At 47.7% G+C, this 19771-nt stretch overlaps 1 protein-coding gene across 1 annotated transcript in view; it reads right to left on the bottom strand.

The window, feature by feature from the left end:
* The window catches only part of LOC147111582 (leukocyte cell-derived chemotaxin 1-like), a 40548-nt gene extending 35945 nt beyond the window's left edge, over positions 1-4603 (bottom strand). Inside the window, exons 1-2 of the mRNA XM_085998647.1 lie at positions 4379-4603; positions 3639-3776 (exon numbers count right to left, since the gene is read on the bottom strand). Coding sequence (XP_085854773.1) covers positions 3639-3776; positions 4379-4450 — 210 coding nt within the window. The 5' untranslated portion in view covers positions 4451-4603. The remainder of the gene's footprint in view (positions 1-3638; positions 3777-4378) is intronic.
* Between the last annotated feature and the right edge of the window lie 15168 nt (positions 4604-19771).

Raw genomic sequence — 19771 nt, 5'->3', positions numbered from 1 at the left:
CATTTCCCTACAAATATTGATTTCTTTCAGTTCCTCCCCCTCATTAGTCCCTATGTTCCCCGACATTTCTGGGAGGTTATTTGTGTCCTCCTTTGTGAAGACAGAACCAAAATATGTATTTAATTGGTCTGCCATTTCTTTGTTCCCCATTATAAATTCCCCTGATTCTGACTGCAAGGGACCTACGCTTGACTTCACCAATCTTTTTCTCTTCTCATATCTATAAAAACTTTTACAGTCAGTTTTTATGTTCCCTGCAAGCTTACTTTCATAATCTATTCCCCCTCTTAATTAATCCCTTTGTCCTCCTTTGCTGAATCCTAAACTGCTACCAATGCTCAGGTTTGCTGCTTTTTTTGGCCAATTTATATGCCCTCTTTGGATCTTATGTTATCCCTAATTTCCCTTGTTAGCCACGGTTGAGTCACCTTTTTTGATTTATTTTTATGCCAAACTGGGATAAACAAATTCTGTAGTTCATCCATGTGATCTTTGAATGTTTGCCATTGCCTATCCACCGTCAACCCTTTGAGTGACATTACCCAATCAATCCTACCCAACTCACATCTCATACCATCATAGTTCCCTTTATTTAAATTCAGGACCTTAGTCTCTGAGTCAACTACTTCCCTCTCCATCTTAATGAAGAATTCTATCATATTATGATCGCTCTGACCTAAGGGGCCTCGCACAACAAAATTGCTAATTAATCCTTTCTCATTGCATAATACCTAGTCTAAGATGGCCTGATCCCCAATTGGTTCCTCGACATATTGGTCCAGGAAACCATTCCGTATACACTCCAGGAATTCCTCCTCCACAGTATTGTTACTAATTTGGTTAGCCCAATCTATATGTAGATTAAAGTCACCCATGATGACTGCTGTGCCCTTATTGCACGCTTCACTAATTTCCCTTTTAGTGCCATCCCCAACCTCTGCATTACTGTTTGGGGGTCTATACACCACTCCCACTAATGTTTTCTGCCCCTTGGTATTTCTCAGTTCTAGCCATACAGATTCCACATCATCAGAGCTAATATCTTTCCTTACAATTGTGTTAATCCCCTCTTTAACCAGCAATGCTACCCCACCTCCTTTTCCTTTTTGCCTATCTTTCCTGAATATTGAATACCCCTGGATGTTGAGTTCCCAGCCTTGGCCATCCTGGAGCCATGTTTCCATAATTCCAATCCTATCATATTCATTTACCTGTATTTGCGCTGCTAATTCATCCACCTTATTCCGAATGCTGAGGAATATGGTGAGAAGGTGGGACAGATCTCTGGAAAAGAGACAGGCTTATTGGGACAAAAAGACTGTTCCCATCAGTTCTAATGCTCAGAAAATAATTACTATGACCACCATGAACAAGAATAAGACTTTTCGGAAATTATTGGGCGTCGCTGGTGAGGCCGGCATTTATTGCCCATCCCTAGTTTCCATGAGAAGGTGCTGGTGGGCCTTCGTCTTGAACCACTGGTAGCAGTTTGATACAACTGACTGAGTTGTTGTGGTCCAGCAATCCAATCACATTGGCGCGGGACTGGATCACATTGGCGTGGGACTGGATCACATAGGCGCGGGACTGGATCACATGGGCGCGGGACTGGATCACATGGGCGCGGGACTGGATCACATGAGCGCGGGACTGGATCACATGGGCGTGGGACTGGATCACATGGGCGCGGGACTGGATCACATGGGCGCGGGACTGGATCACATGGGCGCGGGACTGGATCACATGGGCGCGGGACTGGATCACATAGGCCAGACCGGGTAAAGACAGCAGATTTTCTTCTCTAAAGGACATTAGTGAGCCACTTGGGTTGTTATGATAATCTAACAGTTTAATGCTCACTTTTACTGATACCAGCTTTTTATTTCCAAATTTTTAAAAACTGAATTCAAATCTTCAAACTGCCACGGTGAGATTTGAACTCAAGTTCTCGTGAGATTATTAGTCCAGTAACATAACTACTTTGCTACCATACCCATAGTATGAAAATAATCTAATAGTGTTTAGTCCTGTTTATAAGTGACACCGTATTACTGTGAAATCTTGTCATAATGATTGCATCATCAGTCTTCTTGAAGAACAGAAGAGAAGAAATAGAAATGACTAAGTAAAGGAACAAACAAACCAGAAAAAAAGCATTAACCCATGAGGGGAAATAGGATTTTAGGACAATTTTCAACTGGGGCACACATGCAGTGGGTGAGTCGGGCACTATGACTGCCCAATGGCTCCAGTGAGAGGCCGGAACCTGGCCCCAAAAAATTGCTGTTAAAAAAAATCTTGGAGCCATTTTCTGAGCTCCCATTAAGTTTGGTTAGGCCACTCAACCCCTGGTAGCAATAGGCAGAGCGTGTGTGATGCAGGCTCACACACTGGACATGGAAATGGCACCAGAGTTCTACAACTGCCATCATTAGGACACTGATTTAAATATTTTAATAAGGCTCCTGCCTATTTCAGGTGGGTGGGCCAATTGGCAGACACATTTTTTTCAATTTGCTACTGCCAGCCGCCTTACTTTCCAGCATAAATGGGGCAGGTAACAGCTGAAAATCACCCTCTTGGTTGGGACAAGATCCAATAACCCTCCATTTCCACCTCCTTGGGTTTCCAGACTTCATCATCCATAGCCGAGAGGGAATTTAGTTTAATTAATATGTATTTTACCAAGAATAGAAAATGGCTGCTCTCAAGAAATCATGACTATTCATCTCACATCCAGTGGAAAAGCCTGACTGGTAGTTTCTTCTTGCAGTGCCAACAGAGCAGCCTCTCTCACCGATGGAATTCCACAATATAAGGGCGGCCTTGTCCTAAACTGGATTCCTAGATTCCTCTCGGAGAAACGGCAGCCTTGGCTCCAGAGACTTTTTAGCTGCTGTTTAAAATCCACATTTATCTCAAACATTACAACCAAGTGTAAACATCGGCAAGTCATCCTATCCCAATATTAGTTTATTGCTAAATAACCATCATCTTTGACCTGGGGGGTGGGGGGGGGGGGGGGGGGGGTTGGTTTGGGCAGAGATGTACTCCAAAACTTTACCGAACTGTTAGTTACAAATAGGAGGGGGTGCAGGAGGAGAAAGCACTGTCTGCGTTTCTCAATCCCACACACCTTGAACATCAGTTTGGTTCAATACTTCTATCATTTTATTATTTAATATTTCAACCCTTCTCATTTCTAACTGCACAGCTATGGTCAAATATTGATTGACATTTTCCACCATCTGTACACCACTAGCGATCACCAGCCCGGGTTACTGCCAGAACTTCGAACCATCCACATTTTTTCTCGCAAAATGAACAGGGCAAGTAAGACAGTACAACCTGGATTCTGGTACGACACTGCACAATTATCCGCAGTAAAAGGGAATGCAATCCCGCAGTCGGCAGTGATCTGCACAGGGAGGCGATTCTGTTAAAATGAGTAAATGGTGCCACACCAGCCGGTCCTAGTGCAGCCAAGAGACCATCAAACTTTCACAGACAGCCTGATCGCTGTCACAACACCTATAGGCTTCGACCCAGCTAACGTCTGCTTCACATTTCTATTTGGAAGGGGGCGAGGGGGGGGGGGGGGGAATAATTTAATAAAATACTGGGGATGCGTTGCTTACATTTTTGTCATTGATCTTCCAGAAGTAAAAAGCACCAATAGCTCCGAGGACGAGCAGAGCAGCGCCGGTGATGAGAACCACGGCGCCTATCTTCAACAGGCGGCCGCTGCTGGAGGGTTTGACGGCCACGGCATATGCCTTTAAAACAGACAGAAAGCAACTCTTAAACGGCAATGATCTCAAAACGAAGGGCCATACAGCATTAAACACAGAGCAAACATGCACCGCACCGCTACACGGCTCCTGTATGGTGAGCTCATAAACTTAACTTTGAAAACTAGATTTCATTGGAAACTGACATCAGAAAGAAACTGATGTCTAAAACAGTTTCTGGAGAAACTTATATTGTACCTAACCCCGCGCAACTGAATGAAGTCTGCTGGATAAAACGATGCAGTATCTTGTCTTGGCAGCTACCATTTTCATTGCCACTTGTACTGATCTCCAGAGTTACCACCGGTTCCTGCACGTTCAACCACTTTGAAATCCGGGCCTTTGGAAGAATTTGATAAAACACACCTTCTTGCAATATAAAACAACAAAACCAAATATGTTTTCAATCACTAATCAATCCATTTTCTCATGCTCGAAGAAACGCTTAAGGTTGATGTGATTTACAAATTTCTAGACACTACTTGCTAAGCTTTGAAAGTTTGCATAGAGTTTGTTCTAAAATATTAATCCAAAAGTACCAGTAACTGAGACTTTTGAGGACTTTTTTCTCTCTCCAAAGTACTTACAGGTGGCAGGCATTGCTCCACGTCAGCTGGTCCTGCCAGGGCTATGGGCACTTTTTCTGAAGTTTCTGCCATGGTGTCTGCGCTGCACTGACGCTCAGTGTCTGTGTAAAACCCCAGTCTCTACAACACCAGGTAGCAACGTGCCCTGAATATCTAATACTCGCCACCGAGCCGCCACTGCTGTCTCTAACTCAAACACACACTTCTCATATTCCCTCTAACGTCATTTCCTCCTGGAGCAGTTCATTTATTTAGGAATTTGATGAGTAACTCGAAACGTTGTGTTTTTTAAAGTGTAAATGATAAATTAACTTCAAATATAATACACTCCACACCGAACTATTAAAAGTCCTTTTATCACTAACAAAATCCAATTATCCAATAATTTCAATTAAATAAAGCAAACGACACAGCAAAATGGGAGTTTCGTGCTGAAGAAAATTTGAATTAAGAGTACTCATTCCAGTGGCTACTATAGTGGAGATGAGAAACTCTAGTAGTTAATGGCAATTTAGTTCAACTTTACATTTATTTGGGAGAAATCTATTTAAAATTTGTTTCCAGTTTATCCCTTCCTTTTAACCCTCCTTTACCAAAGGTGCTGCCACACAAGAATTATGGTTCCATGGGTACAGGGTGCCCTCCAAACCTTCACATAATTGGTCACTTTACTTGTGTGAGCCTGGACCTGGAGTGTCTGTGAGCTATTCAACCATAATAGGCAATATAACAACAACTTGTATTTATATAGCGCCTTTAACTTAGTAAAACGTCCCAAGGCCCTTCATAGGAGTATTAAAAGACAAAACAATTGACACCGAGCCACATAAGGAGAAATTAGGGCAGGTGACCAAAAGCTTGGTCAAAGAGGTAGGTTTTAAGGAGCATCTTAAAGAAGGAAAGAGAGGTAGTGAGGTGGAGAGGTTCAGGGAGGGAATTCTAGAGCATAGGGCATAGGCAACAGAAGGCACGGCCACCAATGGTTGAGCGATTATAATCAGGGATGCTCAAGAGGCCAGAATTAGAGGAGCGCAGATATCTTGGGGGGGTTGTGGGGTTGAAGGAAATAACAGAGATAGGGAGGGGCGAGGCCATGGAGGGATTTGAAAACAAGGATGAGAATTTTGAAATCGAGGTGTTGCTTAACCAGGAGTCAATATAGGTCAGTGAGCACAGGGGGGATGGGTGAACGGGACTTGGTGCGAGTTAGGACACAGGCAGCCGAGTTTTGGATCATCTCAAGTTTATGTAGGGTAGAATGTGGGAGGCCAGCCAGGAGTGCGTTGGAATAGTCAAGTCTAGAGGTAACAAACGCATGGATGAGGGTTTCAGCAGCGGGCGAGCTGAGGAAAGGGCAGAGATGGGCGATGTTACGGAGGTGGAAATAAGCGGTCTTAGTTATGCTGCGGCTATGTGGTCGGAAGCTCATTTCAGGGTCAAATATGACACCAAGGTTGCGAACAGTGTGATTCAGCCTCAGACAAATGTTAGGGAGAGGGATGGAGTCAGTGGCTAGGGAACGGAGTTTGTGGCAGGGACCGAAAACAATGGCTTCAGTCTTTCCAAAATTTAATTGGAGAAACTTTCTGCTCATCCAGAACTGGATGTTGGACAAGCAGTCAGACAATTTAGAGACCATGGAAGGGCTGAGAGAAGTGGTAGTGAGGTAGAGCTGGGTGTCGTCAGCATACATGTGGAAACTGATGCTGTGTTTTTGGATGATGTTGCCAAGGGGCAACATGTAGATGAGAAATAGGAGGGGGCCAAGGATAGATCCTTGGGGGACACCAGAGGTAACGATGTGGGAGCTGGAAGAGAAGCCATTGCAGGTGATTCTCTGGCTATGATTAGAAAGATAAGAATGGAACCAGGCGAGTGAAGTCCCACCCAGCTGGACGATGGTGGAGAGGCATTGGAGAAGGATGGAGTGGTCAACCGTGTCAAAGGCTGCAGACAAGTCAAGAAGGATGAGGAGGGATAGTTTACCTTTGTCACAGTCACAAAGGATGTCATTTGTGACTTTGATGAGAGCCGTCTCGGTACTGTGGCAAGGGCAGAAACCTGATTGGAGGGATTCAAACATGGAATTGCAGGAAAGATGGGCACAAATTTGGGATTTGGGAAGCGACAACACATTCAAGAACATAGCCAAATCTGGTCCTGTCCTTCTCACCCAAAACCCACACACATGCATTCTCCAGCAGGAGTCAATGATAGTGATCAGGAGCATGAACCCAATTGATTGTTCCCTTCCCTAGTTCAGGGACACTTGGGCCAATCATATCACCTTTCATACCACCCTGGATGAAATCAGCAAAATAATTATAAACCAGGGATTAAATTGCAAAGCTTTCTGGTCTGCATGGTTCATGACCACACTGGTTGGTTCATTTTCACCTCTTGATCCATTGGAGATGCTCAGTAAATATTACTTTGAAATTACTTATTATTTCTAAATGCATTCAAATTAGACAGAGATTAATAAACTGTGGCAGAACTATGAAAACTGATCATTGACCTGGCTAACAAATTTTTACCACTGATCAAGTGTAGAAGACTAGGTCATGACTAGGACTGCATTTATATACCTTCCTTTACCAGTGTATTTGCTCAACAACAACTTGTATTTATATAGCGCCTTTAAGGTAATAAAACATCCCAAGGTACTTCACAGGAGTGCTTTAAGATGAAAAATTTAACACCGAGCCACATAAGGAGAAATTAGGGCAGGTGACCAAAAGCTTGCTCAAAGAGGTAGGTTTTAAGGAGCGTCTTAAAGGAGGAAAGAGAGGTGGAGAGTTTAGCAGGGAGTTCCAGAGCTTAGGGCCTAGGCAACAAAAGGCACGGCCACCAATGGTTGAGCAATTATAATCAGGGATGTTCAAGAGGGCAGGATTAGAGGAGCGCAGATATCTCGGGGGGTTGTGGGGCTGAAGGAAATTACAGAGATAAGGAAGGCTGAGACCATGGAGGGATTTGAAAACACGGATGAGTATTTTGAAATCGAGGTGTTGCTTAACCGGGAGCCAATGTAGGCCAGTAAGCACAGGGGTGATGGGTGAATGGGACTTGGTGCGAGTTAGGACACGAGAAGCCGAGTTTTGGATGATGTCAAGTTTATGCAGGATAGAACGTGGGAGGCCAGCCAGGAGTGCATTGGAATAGTCAGATCTAGAGGTAACAAAGGCATGGATGAGGGTTTCAACTGTGGAGGCAAGGGCAGAGACAGGTGATGTTCCGGAGGTGGAAATAGACGGTCTTAGTTTGGCTGTGGATATGTGGTTAGAAGCTCATTTCAGGGTCAAATATGACATCAAGGTTGCAAACAGTGTGGTTCAGCCTCAGACAGATGTTAGGGAGAGGGATGGAGTCAGTGTCTAGGGAACGGAGTTAGTGGTGGGGGCCAAAAACAATGGCTTCGGTCTTCCTAAACTAAAATTATAAGCAGATATTAAGAACAAAATCCATTTAGTACTCAGGAGTGCAAAACTACAACTGCAGCTGCTCATTGTGTTAGCCATGGCTCAGTGGTAGCGCTTACGCCTCCGAGTCAGAAGGTTGTGGGTTGAAGTCCCTTTCCAGAGACTTGAGCACATTATCTAAGATGACACTGCAGTGCAGTACTGATAGGGTGTCTTTCAGATGAAATGTTAAACTCAGGCCCCGTCTGCCTGCTCAGGTGGATGTAAAAGATCCCATGGCACTATTTGAAGAAGAGCAAGAGCGTTCTCTCCAGTATCCTGGCTAACCAACACCTAAAGAAAAAAACAGATTATCTGGTCATTTATCTCATTGATGTTTGTACACAAATTGGCAGCCGCGTTTCCTACATGACCTCGTCTTCACCAATCTACCTGTCGCAGATGCATCTGTCCATGACAGCATTGGTAGCAGTGACCACCGTACAGTCATTGTGGAGATGAAGTCTCGTCTTCACCCTGAGAATGCCCTCCATCGTGTTGTGTGGAATTACCATCGTGCTAAATGGGATAGATTCGGAATGGATCTAGCAGCTCAAAACTGGGCATCCATGAGGCGCTGTGGGCCATCAGCAGCAGCAGAATTGTATTCCACCACAATCTGTAACCTCATGGACCAGCATATCCCTCACTCTACCATTACCACCAAGCCAGGGGACCAACCATGGTTCAAAAATGAGTGTAGAAGAGCATGCCCAGAGCAGCACCAGGTGTACCTAAAAATGAGGTGCCAACCTGGGGAAGCTGCAACACAGGACTACATGCATGCTAAAAAGTAGAAGCAGCATGCTATAGAGAGAGCAAAGCGATCCCACAATCAATGGATAAGATCAAAGCTCTGCAGTCCTGCCATATCCAGTTCTGAATGGCGGTGGACCATTAAACAAATAATGGGAGGAGGAGGCTCCATGAATATCTCCATCCTCAATGATGGTGGAGCCCAGCACGTGAGTGCAAAAGACAAGGCTGAAGAGTTTGCAACCATCTTCAGCCAGAAGTGCCGAGTGGATGATCTATATCGGCCTACTCCCTAGGTCCTCACCATCACAGAAGCCTGTCTTCAGCCAATTCCATTCACTCCACGTGATATCAAGAAATGGCTGAGTGCACTGGATACAGCAAAGGCTATGGGCCCCGACAACAACCCGGCTATCGTGCTGAAGACTTGTGCTCCAGAACTAGCCACGCCTCTAGCCAAGCTGTTCCAGTACAGCTACAACACTGGCATCTATCTGACAATGTGGAAAACTGCCCAGGTATGTCCTGTCCACAAAAAGCAGGACAAATCCAATCCGGCCAATTACCGCCCCATCAGTCTACTCTCAATCATCAGCAAAGTGATGGAAGGTATCATCAATTCAATTTCAATTTTATTTATTTGTCACATAACCAAATACAGCAAGTGAAATCCAGTCAGAGAAATGCTTTTTTCTTAATGAGCCGAGCGCACCAAGCAGCAAAGGACACTTAGCTGCCTGGTACGCACGGAGCCCGCAAGGACAGCAGCCATCTTCATCGGCGCCATCACAATAGGGTCCGCTCTCGCCTCGCTCTGCCTATCCCGCACTCCTGCCCGACAATCTTCAGCCGCCGTGGTACCGACGTCCCGGGGCCAGCTTCTCCCTGGCTCTCCTTCCACCCGGTCTGACCTCCGAGCCACCCGCGGCACTTACCAATAACCTGCTCACTGATGCCCAGTTTGGGTTCCGCCAAGACCACTCAGCTCCCGACTTCATTACAGCCTTGGTCCAAACATGGACAATGGAGCTGAATTCCAGAGGTGAGGTGAGAGTGACTGCCCTCGACATCAAGGCAGCATTTGACTGAGTATGGCATCAAGGAGCCCTAGTAAAACTGAAGTCAATGGGAATCAGGGGGAAAACTCTCCACTGGCTGGAGTCATACCTAGCACAAAGGAAGATGGTTGTGGTGGTTGAAGGTCAATCATTACAGTCCCAGGACATCACTGCAGGAGTTCCTCAGGGCAGTGTCCTAGGCCCAACTGTAGGGGGTGGTGTGGGGTGGCGCGTACGCCCAGTCAGTTATGCCTCTGACTGTTTATGAGCGGTTCGAATCGCTCCCATGCCCCTGGGTTCTAGACACCAGACTTAGGTACAGGCGGCGATACAGAAAAGACTTGAGTAGACAGGTGGTTTGGATGTAAGCAAAACCAAGATTTATTGAAATAGAAATTAACAATCTTATGAAAAGTTACTAGTATAAAATTACAGGCAAATACAAAATAACTATACTTATACAGGGAATGGGGAACACACGGCACATCAAGGGAAAACAACTATCTTAACAATCCCCTTATCCTTATCCCACCCCCTATACCTAGCTAGATTAAGCTATGAGGGGCCAGAATTCATGCTCACCAATCCAAAGATAAAAGCCAACTGTTAACGAGTGCGAGTTTTGAAGTCTAGTTTCTTGTCCTTCTAGGTACCCCGTTGCCATGTGGTCTTCAGGGGTGCGGCACTGGGTCAACTACTGCAACACACCTTCTCCCCTCCGCTACCGCCGTCGTCTCGTCTCGATGGGTTCTCCTCTTCTTCTCCCTCGGGCGGTCGTCGGCGGTAACGTTATATTTATCGGACAGTCACCAGTCGTTACCGTTTAGATTTTACTAGCCATGCATCAAACGCCTGTATATTTGACGTGGCGTAGACACCTGCGCTTTCGCATTGTTCAACAAGGTGTTTGTCTTCACCGTCCTCAAAGACTTTCTTCCCCAAGCATCAGCTTATAACTAGGCTCTTGGTTTACTTATTGATAAGGTTTTCACTGCCCTGCCCTGCCCTTATCGAGTTATTATCATCTTCTTCGTCGCCACTCGTCTCGTCTCGTCGGACTACTATACAAGTCCTGGGCTACCTGCTCAACTTCGTCTCACCCCTTTTTGCGGCCTGGGCGTTCTGGATGGCTGTGGACTTGGGCCTCGCTCCCCTTCCTAGCAGTTGTTATGGTGTTTCTGGCTACTTAAAATCTGCTCCGGGGAGAGAACCCACCATGAGGCCAGGGCACGAGTACGAGCAGCAGCCCAAGAGGCCGGAGCCACGAGAGCAGAGTCAAGGGCAAGAGCAAGAGAGAGAGATTGCTACCCAGGGCCTTCAGTTATACTCCTCCCGATAACCCTTATATGCGCGCCAAATCAGGTTAGTTCATTGTCCCAATCTTGGCGGGCTAGTTTAAATAATTGTAGCCATCTAAACTAACTGTTTTTAGATGGTCGGTAATCGCAACTACTGGCCCGATTCCTGAGTTGTTTTGTTACTAATACATCTTAATCGGCCTGCCCAGCTTCGATGGCATCCCTAAGCTGTTTCCGATTATTTATGCAAACAACTTGATGGCCTTAAGTATAGGCCTCACTGGTTTTTGATCTGTCTCCCATTTGACTTAATGCATAATTCAAAGTCCTGTCTGCTTTCAAAATACAAAAGTCTCTCTTCACAGAAACTGCAGCTTGGGTTTCGATTTCCCAAAAGCTGCTTGTGCCACAGAATCCAAGCTTTTTTAAATCTTGCAGGCTTTTGGCCACGAGGTGCGGACGTCATCTTTAGGTACCCTTTTCATTAAAATGTCCATGCAGGGTCCCTTTTATTACTAATAACCTTTGGGGAAATGTGGAAATTTTGCGAATCTTACACTCCCCCCTGTGATACTAAAACTTGCATGAAGTATCATTTTTACAAGGTGAGCAAAATTTTTCTGACCCTCCATAGTCAACCTTCTCCTGTAATTACCTATCTAATATACCCATGACACATGCATTTCCCATTCCGCGAAAATATAGTGTACATCAGCATAGAGAGGGTAAATTACAGACTTTACACACATCCAAGCATAGAGGGGGTCCAACATCCCTGCACCAATTGGTACACATACATCTTTATTAAACGCATAGCAAAAAAACACAACAGAAAAAAAAACTTTATTAAAAATAACAAACCAAAGAAACAACAATCTTTAATCAAAATACTGGGAAAAAGACTTAAACAGGCGTATCTCCCTCCACCTTCACATAATGTTCCTTCCAGATCTTCTGGTTTCGGAATGCTAACAACTGACCTTTTCCCTTACACTGAATGCAAACTAGATACAATACTATCCCTAACTGGCAAACCACGAGAATGTGGGAAGCCAGTCTGATCCACGAAGGGACCTCTATATTATTGAAAATGTCCCACCAGGGTGGAATCACAATATCCAATATCTTAGTCCCTATCTCTACTGTTTTCTGCTCTAGAGTGTAAAAATGTTTCTGCGAAACTATAACGGCTTTGAGTATCTTGGTAAGGTGTTCAGGGAGAGGGGAATTTCGTAGCCAAAGTGCGCTACGTACTTTTGCAAATTCGTAAAATTCTCCTTCACAATGAGGTGAACAGTGGAGGGTTCAGGAATGGGGACAATTCGCTCCTGGGCCACTTGAACTTCTGCCTCGGGTTTAAAACAGAAACTGCTGTTACTAACCGGACACCAGCTATGCTGTCCATGCTGGTAGTGGGACGCGCTGGTGGTGACACAATATGTCCCACCTCCTATATATGCCACCTGCGGGGGAACATGGCCTTGTGCCATTGCCTCCATGGTGCAATTTATAGGTTACGCACCAGCAGCTCTGAACCCACACTGCGGTTTTGAATAGGCATTCAAGTGCTGGGGACACAGGATTATGTGTGCTCCCCAGCTCTGGCACACTGAGAGGTCAGTACCTGTCATAGCGTGCTCCCACTTTATGACATAAGGCGGGACCGCTGTGAAATGAATGTGTGCACCCCCTTGAATGACTCCAATGTTCTTAACCCTGTATATCGGCGCGGGTCGGGCTGTCCTACCCATGACCGGCATCCTAACTACTACTCCCATGATTGTGTGGTTGGACCGCCCACAATCCACGGGGACTGGGTAGGCCTCGGAAGCTAGCTGGAGTTGGCACGGGCTTAATGCATTCTCAAATGGGTGGAGGGCTGCGAGGTGCTTGTTGCTAATCCAGGAGGGGACTAAACCCTGTTTTAAATCCTCCAGGTTACTGCGGCCCTCGCCCAGTAACCACGCCCCGTATAACATGCACACCTCATTCTATGCAGCCTGGTCAGAAGCATTTCTGTCCTCCCTTATGACAGCATTTACCGTCTTTGCGTGCTTTTCCAACTCCGCTATAATTTCTTTTAAATGGACCGTCATGGCCTGGTCCTCATGCAACTCCGAGCCCACTACCTTGTTCTCATCCAGTAATATCTTCTTTAACTGTGTTGTTGAACCGTTTATCTGGGTCTGCAGCTCTATGTCATCTAAACTGTTGATGACAGAGGACCCAGTATTAAACACAGTAAAAACATCATTCCATACTCCCCTTCTTTGCCTCCCTGCATTACCCAAAAACTCTCGGTGTGTGGTGTAGAGTTCGGTCTTGTCCACGTGGGCGAAATTGAACTCATAAAACTTCTTGAACATGTCCTTTAATAGGGCCTGGTATAACTGCTCTGTTTCTTTGGGACACCACTCCGGCAAATGTACCTCAGTGAGATTTAAAATCACGGAGGCTACCGCGTAGTGTACCCCCTGGTACAGCACCTGTTCGGTAGGGACTAGTACCAACCCATTCCCTGGTCCCTTGGTGGTGGTGGGGCAACCTTCCCTGGGTAACCTCGCCGCCTGCGCCGTGGGCGGGGGCTTACGGGGGCGGGTTACAAGTTCAGTGGCGTTGACTGGGATCGGGGAGAATGGGACTGCGCACATCTTCCGGCTGGCATCCCACCTCATCCACTTCCCGTTGCCGTGCCACTACTGGTGGAAAACGATGGATATGCCTGCGGGGCAGACCTCCTCTGACCCCCACATACAGATATAAATCCCTTGGTCCGGTTCCCACCACTTGTCCCAACACACACTTAATCCTCCCATGAGTCCCTGTAATTGTCCGGTGGGTGTTGTTCCCCAACCGTTCCCACTCGACTTCAGGGTTCCTCATATCTTTGCTCAGCTTTCTGAGCCACCACCACCTATCCAGAGGAATGTGTCCTTTACACATTAAACATATTCGCTTTCCAACGGTGACGCTGACCCTCGTGGTAACGACCCGTACCCTGGGGCACAGGAGGGAGGTCTCCCCGTACGTGAATCCGGTTTGGCTGGAGTACTGAGACGAATTGGACCCCAGCCATCCTGGCCACCTTCCCTCATGGACGTAGACGACGGTTTCCTCCGCATCCCGTTCATCGCTTCCATCGATCGCTATGTGCGCCCTGTCTCCCGAGCACCCATAGATGTGGGAATCCTGGACGCCGCCTCGTCTCCCGACGCCCATCCCAATCAGGGCGAATAGGATCACGACCACCTTCATCCTGAAAGTCTTCCTGTAAAAGATACAAAAACATGCAGCCAGGTCGCCAAGAGATTCTCTGGCTTGGTGAAGCATGGTCGGGTCCCGCGACCTCGACCCAAATATACACACTCATAATCATAATCATAATCAACTTTATTGTCATTGTTAGTGCACAAGTGCAGTACAACGAAATGTAGGCTTGCGGCTCCCGAGAGTGTACATTTAGATTAAGACATTTAAGACTCTTAGCAGATTACTTACTTAAAACTACCCATCACCTTATTTAACTTAAACTAAACACCCAAACTTAAGCTAAATAATTACTTAACAATAAATACAAACTTGAACTAAAACTATATACATGCGCCGCCCGTCTCCGGGCGGCCAGGCTAGTCCCTGGTCAGACTGCGGTTCGCCGCCACCCCCGGCGTGACCGCACTGTCCTTCACTGTTGGTCCCTCGCAGCCCGTGGCTGCTGGCTGAGGACCTCTGTCCTTGGACCTCTCCCTGGCTCGAGGGGTGGCTCTTGGTACCTGGAGGGCTGGTGACCATGGCTTTCTCGGCTGGGGCGTCTGTGGGGACCTTCTAGGGGCCTTGATGGGTGGGGCTTTCTTGGCCGCTGGGCCTTTAACCCGAACTGCTGCTCCCTCAGGCTTGACCCCTCCCAAACCTGGGCTAGGGGCAGGTAACTCTTCGCAGCCTGCTGCTGCGAGCTGAGAGTCTCCGCCCCCAGGTCCCATGGCTGGGTCCGAGATGGGGTTTTCGACCTAAGGTCCCTCCCTCTCTACACCTGGTTTCCAGAAGAGTGGGGGAGTGTCCCAATCCATGGGCATGATGGCCCCTCCCTTCAAGCAAGCCACAGCGCCTGCCTGTGCAGTCTGTGAACTCGCTCCTGCTGCAGGCAGAGGATCTTTATCCTCAGACCTTACCCCAACTGGCCGTTTTCCCCTTTCTGGTGTAAACAGCTTACACTGGTTGATATAACCAGCAGCCTGTTTTAAAGCCTGTGCTAAAGGTTCGTCCGCTGCCCCGAAAGGACTTTCTAGGGGTTCCCCTTTCTCTTCCCTTACCGGGACGGCCTCACAGACGGGATCTTGGGCTTGGACCTGCTTTAGGTCCGGGGCCAAAGCTACCTCCCGTGTGGCTCCCTTGTCCTGGACTGCGGCTACCTGACCTACCCGATAGGGGTCCCAAGACTCTCCTTCCCTAGCCCTATCTATGGCCCTTTCTCCAGCGCGCACGGTCAGGCCGAGGAATTTCACCTCCTGCTGGCCGATCTGCGCTTTCTTGGGGTTTACCTTGAAACCCTTCTGCCCTAGCAGCTCCAGCAGTTCAGCCAATAGCGGGCCATGCTCCTCTTTCAAATCAGTGAACAGGAGCAGGTCATCCACATATTGGACCAACTGTCTGGGCTGGCTAAAATCCTTCAAACTGTTTGCCATGCACTGATGGAAAATGCTGGGGCTGTTGTGGAAGCCCTGAGGCAAACAGTTCCACATGTACTGTTGCCCTTTAAACGTAAAGGCAAACTTGTACTGATCCTCCCTCCTTACAGGGATGGACCAAAACCCATTGGAAATATCCAGCACCGTGAAAGTGGTCGCTGATGCTGGAATACTCCCGATGAGGTCGGCAACTGCTGCTACTGTGGGTGCGCAGGCTGGGATGTTACTATTGAGCACACGATAATCCACCGTGGCCCTCCAAGAATTGTCCGGCTTTCTGACCGGCCATAATGGAGAATTCATGTGGGTAGCTATCGGTCTCAGAACTCCCTGCTGTACTAACGAGGACATGGCTGCTTCCATGTCCGGCTCTGCTTCCCTGGGGAAGTTATACTGTTTCTGTGGTTGGGCCATGGGGTCCCCGTCTACGCTGACCTCAAACCCTGTGACCCTCCTGCAGTCATGTTTGTGAGTGGCAAATGTGGCCAGGTGGGCCTGCGCAAATAGGTCCTCGTCACCTTCTCCACCTCCATCTCCAAAAGGGGTCTTTTCCACTCATTGTATCGGAGAGAGCACAGATAAACAGGCTGCGCTGGCACTAGTCACGGCTGTGGGTTGGATGGGGTGGATGGGGTGAGAGCTCCGGTGGCGGCTGCTACTCTCCCCTAGCCAGTCAATAAGGACCTCATGGTGTCCAAAAGTGACTCGACCTCTGCGGAAGCGATCCCTGCCCCTGCCTTTTGGGCTGGTGCTGTGGGATGCTTTCCCTTGCTATCTTTCCAAGGGTTTTTGCACTCCTTCCACCAGTGACCATCCTTCCCACACCCGTAACAATTGGTCTTGGTGTTGGGGGGGGGTTACTCCCTTCCTGTTGCCACTCTTTCCTACCCAGTCCGGGTTTTACCTCATGCACCTTTCCCTTGGGTGGGTGTGCATCGGCTCCTCTACCATTTTTGTAAGCCAGAGTGAGCTGCCTAATTACCGTAAGTTCGGTGGTCTGGGGATTTTTGGGGTCGAACCAGGCTTCTGCCTTGGCCTGGACCTGTGGCAAGCGGTTCGCCACCAGGCAACGGAGCCAATGGTTCAGGGAATCCCCGTTCAGGAACGCCCGGTCCGGCGTCCCCGGACTGGCCATGGCCGGTCCGCAAAAGCCTGCGGGGTTTCCCCTGAGAGCTGGATCGTCTTCTCCACATGGGAGAAAGGACTTCCCTCATTCATCCCCATGGCCTCCAGAACCGCATCTCTAAGCCCCTCATACCTTCACTGCCCCCTTTTTCACTCGTCAGAGAGGGATTGGAGGAGACTGCTCTCCAGGGAGAATAGCAGCAACTTGGCCTTCTCAGCGCCATCGCAGTCGCTGACGCTGGCTGCCTGCTCTACTTCCCTGAAGTGGATCGAGGGGTCTCCCTTTTCGGAGAGCCTCGGGAGATGGCTGACCATAGCCCTAAGTTGTTGGGTGTTAAAGGGTAATACGAACTGGTTTTGGAGGGGCCCCTCATTGTCGCCATTGGCGTGTGGGCCGAACATCCGATGCCGTGCTGCGCACATCGGTCCCGGCTCCGACCTCTCTGGCGGGGTTTGCTCTACCTCCGCCTCCACCTCTGGCTCCACTCCGGGTTCCACCCCCGCCTTGCTGCCAAAACTCGCTGAAACTTGGCGCTATGGGTGGTGGCCGTGAGGTCTCCTCTCTCTCAACCGGGTTGTCCCTAGACACTACCGGTGATGTTGGAACTGTCCTCCCCTCGTTGCCCATAAAATCTGCCTGGCCTGCCTTTGGGCTTATGAGGCATACCATGCCTTTTGCCTTCCGGAGGGCCCGGCTCAGATTTTCTATCCACTCTTTACATGGGCCGTGGTCTGCCTCCTCAAACCCCTGCTCGCTCGCTAGCTTATATGCTGCCTTTACCTCCTGTACTTTCTCTTCCTGTTCCCTAATCTGCCTTGCCAAGTGGGCGTTTTTCTCCCGCAACCTTAACTCATTTCCCTTGGCCTCGGTGACTTGGCACCATAGGTATTCCAACTGGGCCTTGTGTTCTCCCAATAAATGCACTCTCTCCTGATTCAGGGCCTGCAAAGCTACTAACAACTTCTCCCCTGCTAGAGCCTTATCCTGGATCTCCAGGACTGACTCCCTCAGCTCGACTGCCTGTGCTGCAACAAGTCTGTCCAAAAGCTGGACCTGCTTTTTGAAACACATCAGCCAAACTGCCTTCTCTAAGGACTTCTTGTGCTCTTTTCCCTCTGTCCACTTAGCTGCTGCATCTATTGGATGCCCAGCCTGTAGGATTCACAAAATTGAACATTGTCCTATAAGGGTCTATTGGCAGAAAAGGCCTTAATTTTAAAGACTGTTTTAAAAGAAGCCCAGGAAAAGGGGCACAAAAAATGGCCGCCAGACCCCGTTACCAGCTTTTTGGGACATTTTAAAATGGTTCCTGCAGTCCACAGACAGCTTTTGTGGATTCAGCCCACAGTAAGTTCTGGAATGCAATTTCGGAGAATGCAAAACCAGACAGAACCCCATACATATGGATTGGATGCAGATCCAATCAGATCGGCCTGTAGATAAAGGCCATCAAAATGTTTACCCAGACAAAGGAAAACAGCTTCAAATTCAAAGGGGGACATCAAGACCCATTAAAGACAATACAAGGTCATTCCAGACCAGAGATGGCAGTTACCGGCCATCCCGAAAGTATTTTAAACACAATGACTACCCCTCTGTGCTACAAGCCCGCCAAAATTTAAACAAAGACTAACCTTGATATGGCGGGAGATAAGGGCCTCGATGAGAAGTATAATTGGAGACCCGGGGTAGCTATCGGGGGAAAGGATTGGGTTCAGTTGATCGAGGATCGAGGTTCGAGTTCGGAGAGGAGTTGGAGAGAGAGGTTCGAGAGGGAAGATCGAGTCAGTGCCCAGACCCGGGGTAGCTATCGGGAGATCATTGACAAACCCCGGGCCATTTTGATGAGACAAAAAGACAGCGACCCTCCAAGAAGAAACCTATATGAAAATGGTCAAACAGTTGGTCTCTCTCCACGCCGATGTCCAGGCCTGCTAACATCCAGCCTATCTGAGTCCATTACCTCGAGGGAGGAAAGAGTGTGTCACAGCCCGCTGCGTTCCGCTGACCACGTGGAGACAGGACGCCTGAGAGGACCAAAATGCAGACTTCAAAACCTTTATTTTCTAACTGGGACTGGTGAGCCTGTTTCTGGCCCCTCATAATCTAATCTAGCTAGGTTTAGGGGGTGGGCATTTTAGGGGATAATTAACAATGAGTTGTTGTCACTCGATGTTACGTGTGTTTCCCTATTTCATGGTGAACCTTGTAAAGTATAATATGCCTGTGGATATATTGGTTAGTACTGTATTATGATTTGTTTTTCCCTCCCATGTACCTTATTTTGGTTTACATTAAATTTTTCCTTTATGGAATAAAATTTCACTTTGTTTCATTAAACTTGGTCTACAGAGTATTCTCTGCATTGTAGTTCCTGCCTCAAAGTCCAGTGTATAGAACCTAAGGGGTGAGTGGGTCGAACCACTCGGTAAATTACTGTGCAAAAGAGAGAGTGGTCTCACCAGAGAGAGAGACCTAGCAAGAAAAACCCCTTACAAGCTTTTAACAGAGTGTTGATCCACTTCTGAGTGATATTCACCTTGTTAAACACATAATCAGAAGTCCTTTCCTCCATCATGGTTTGCTCATCCGAACCATTGTCTGCTGTATCGCAACCCTGTTGCCGGTGTCCTGCCGCGGTCGTCATTTCTGTAGGGGGTAGTGTGGGGTGGCGCGTACGCCCAGTCAGTTATGCCTCTGACTGTTTATGAGCGGTTCGAATCGCTCCCACACCCCTGGGTTTTAGACACCGGACTTAGGTACAGGCGGCGATACAGAAAAGACTCGAGTAGACAGGTGGTTTGGATGTAAGCAAAACCAAGATTTATTGAAATAGAAATTAACAACCTTATGAAAAGTTACTAGTATACAATTACAGGCAAATACAAAATAACTATACTTATAAAGAGAATGGGGAACACATGGCACATCGAGGGAAAATGACTATCTTAACAATCCCCTTATCCTTATCCCACACCCTATACCTAACTAGATTAAACTATGAGGGGCCAG

The sequence above is a fragment of the Somniosus microcephalus genome, chromosome 10, assembly GCF_052327205.1.
Source record: "Somniosus microcephalus isolate GS21.2 chromosome 10, FLI_Smic_1.0, whole genome shotgun sequence".
In the NCBI taxonomy this organism is placed as follows: Eukaryota; Metazoa; Chordata; class Chondrichthyes; order Squaliformes; family Somniosidae; genus Somniosus; species Somniosus microcephalus.
This window is presented reverse-complemented; position numbering and strand designations above follow the sequence as displayed.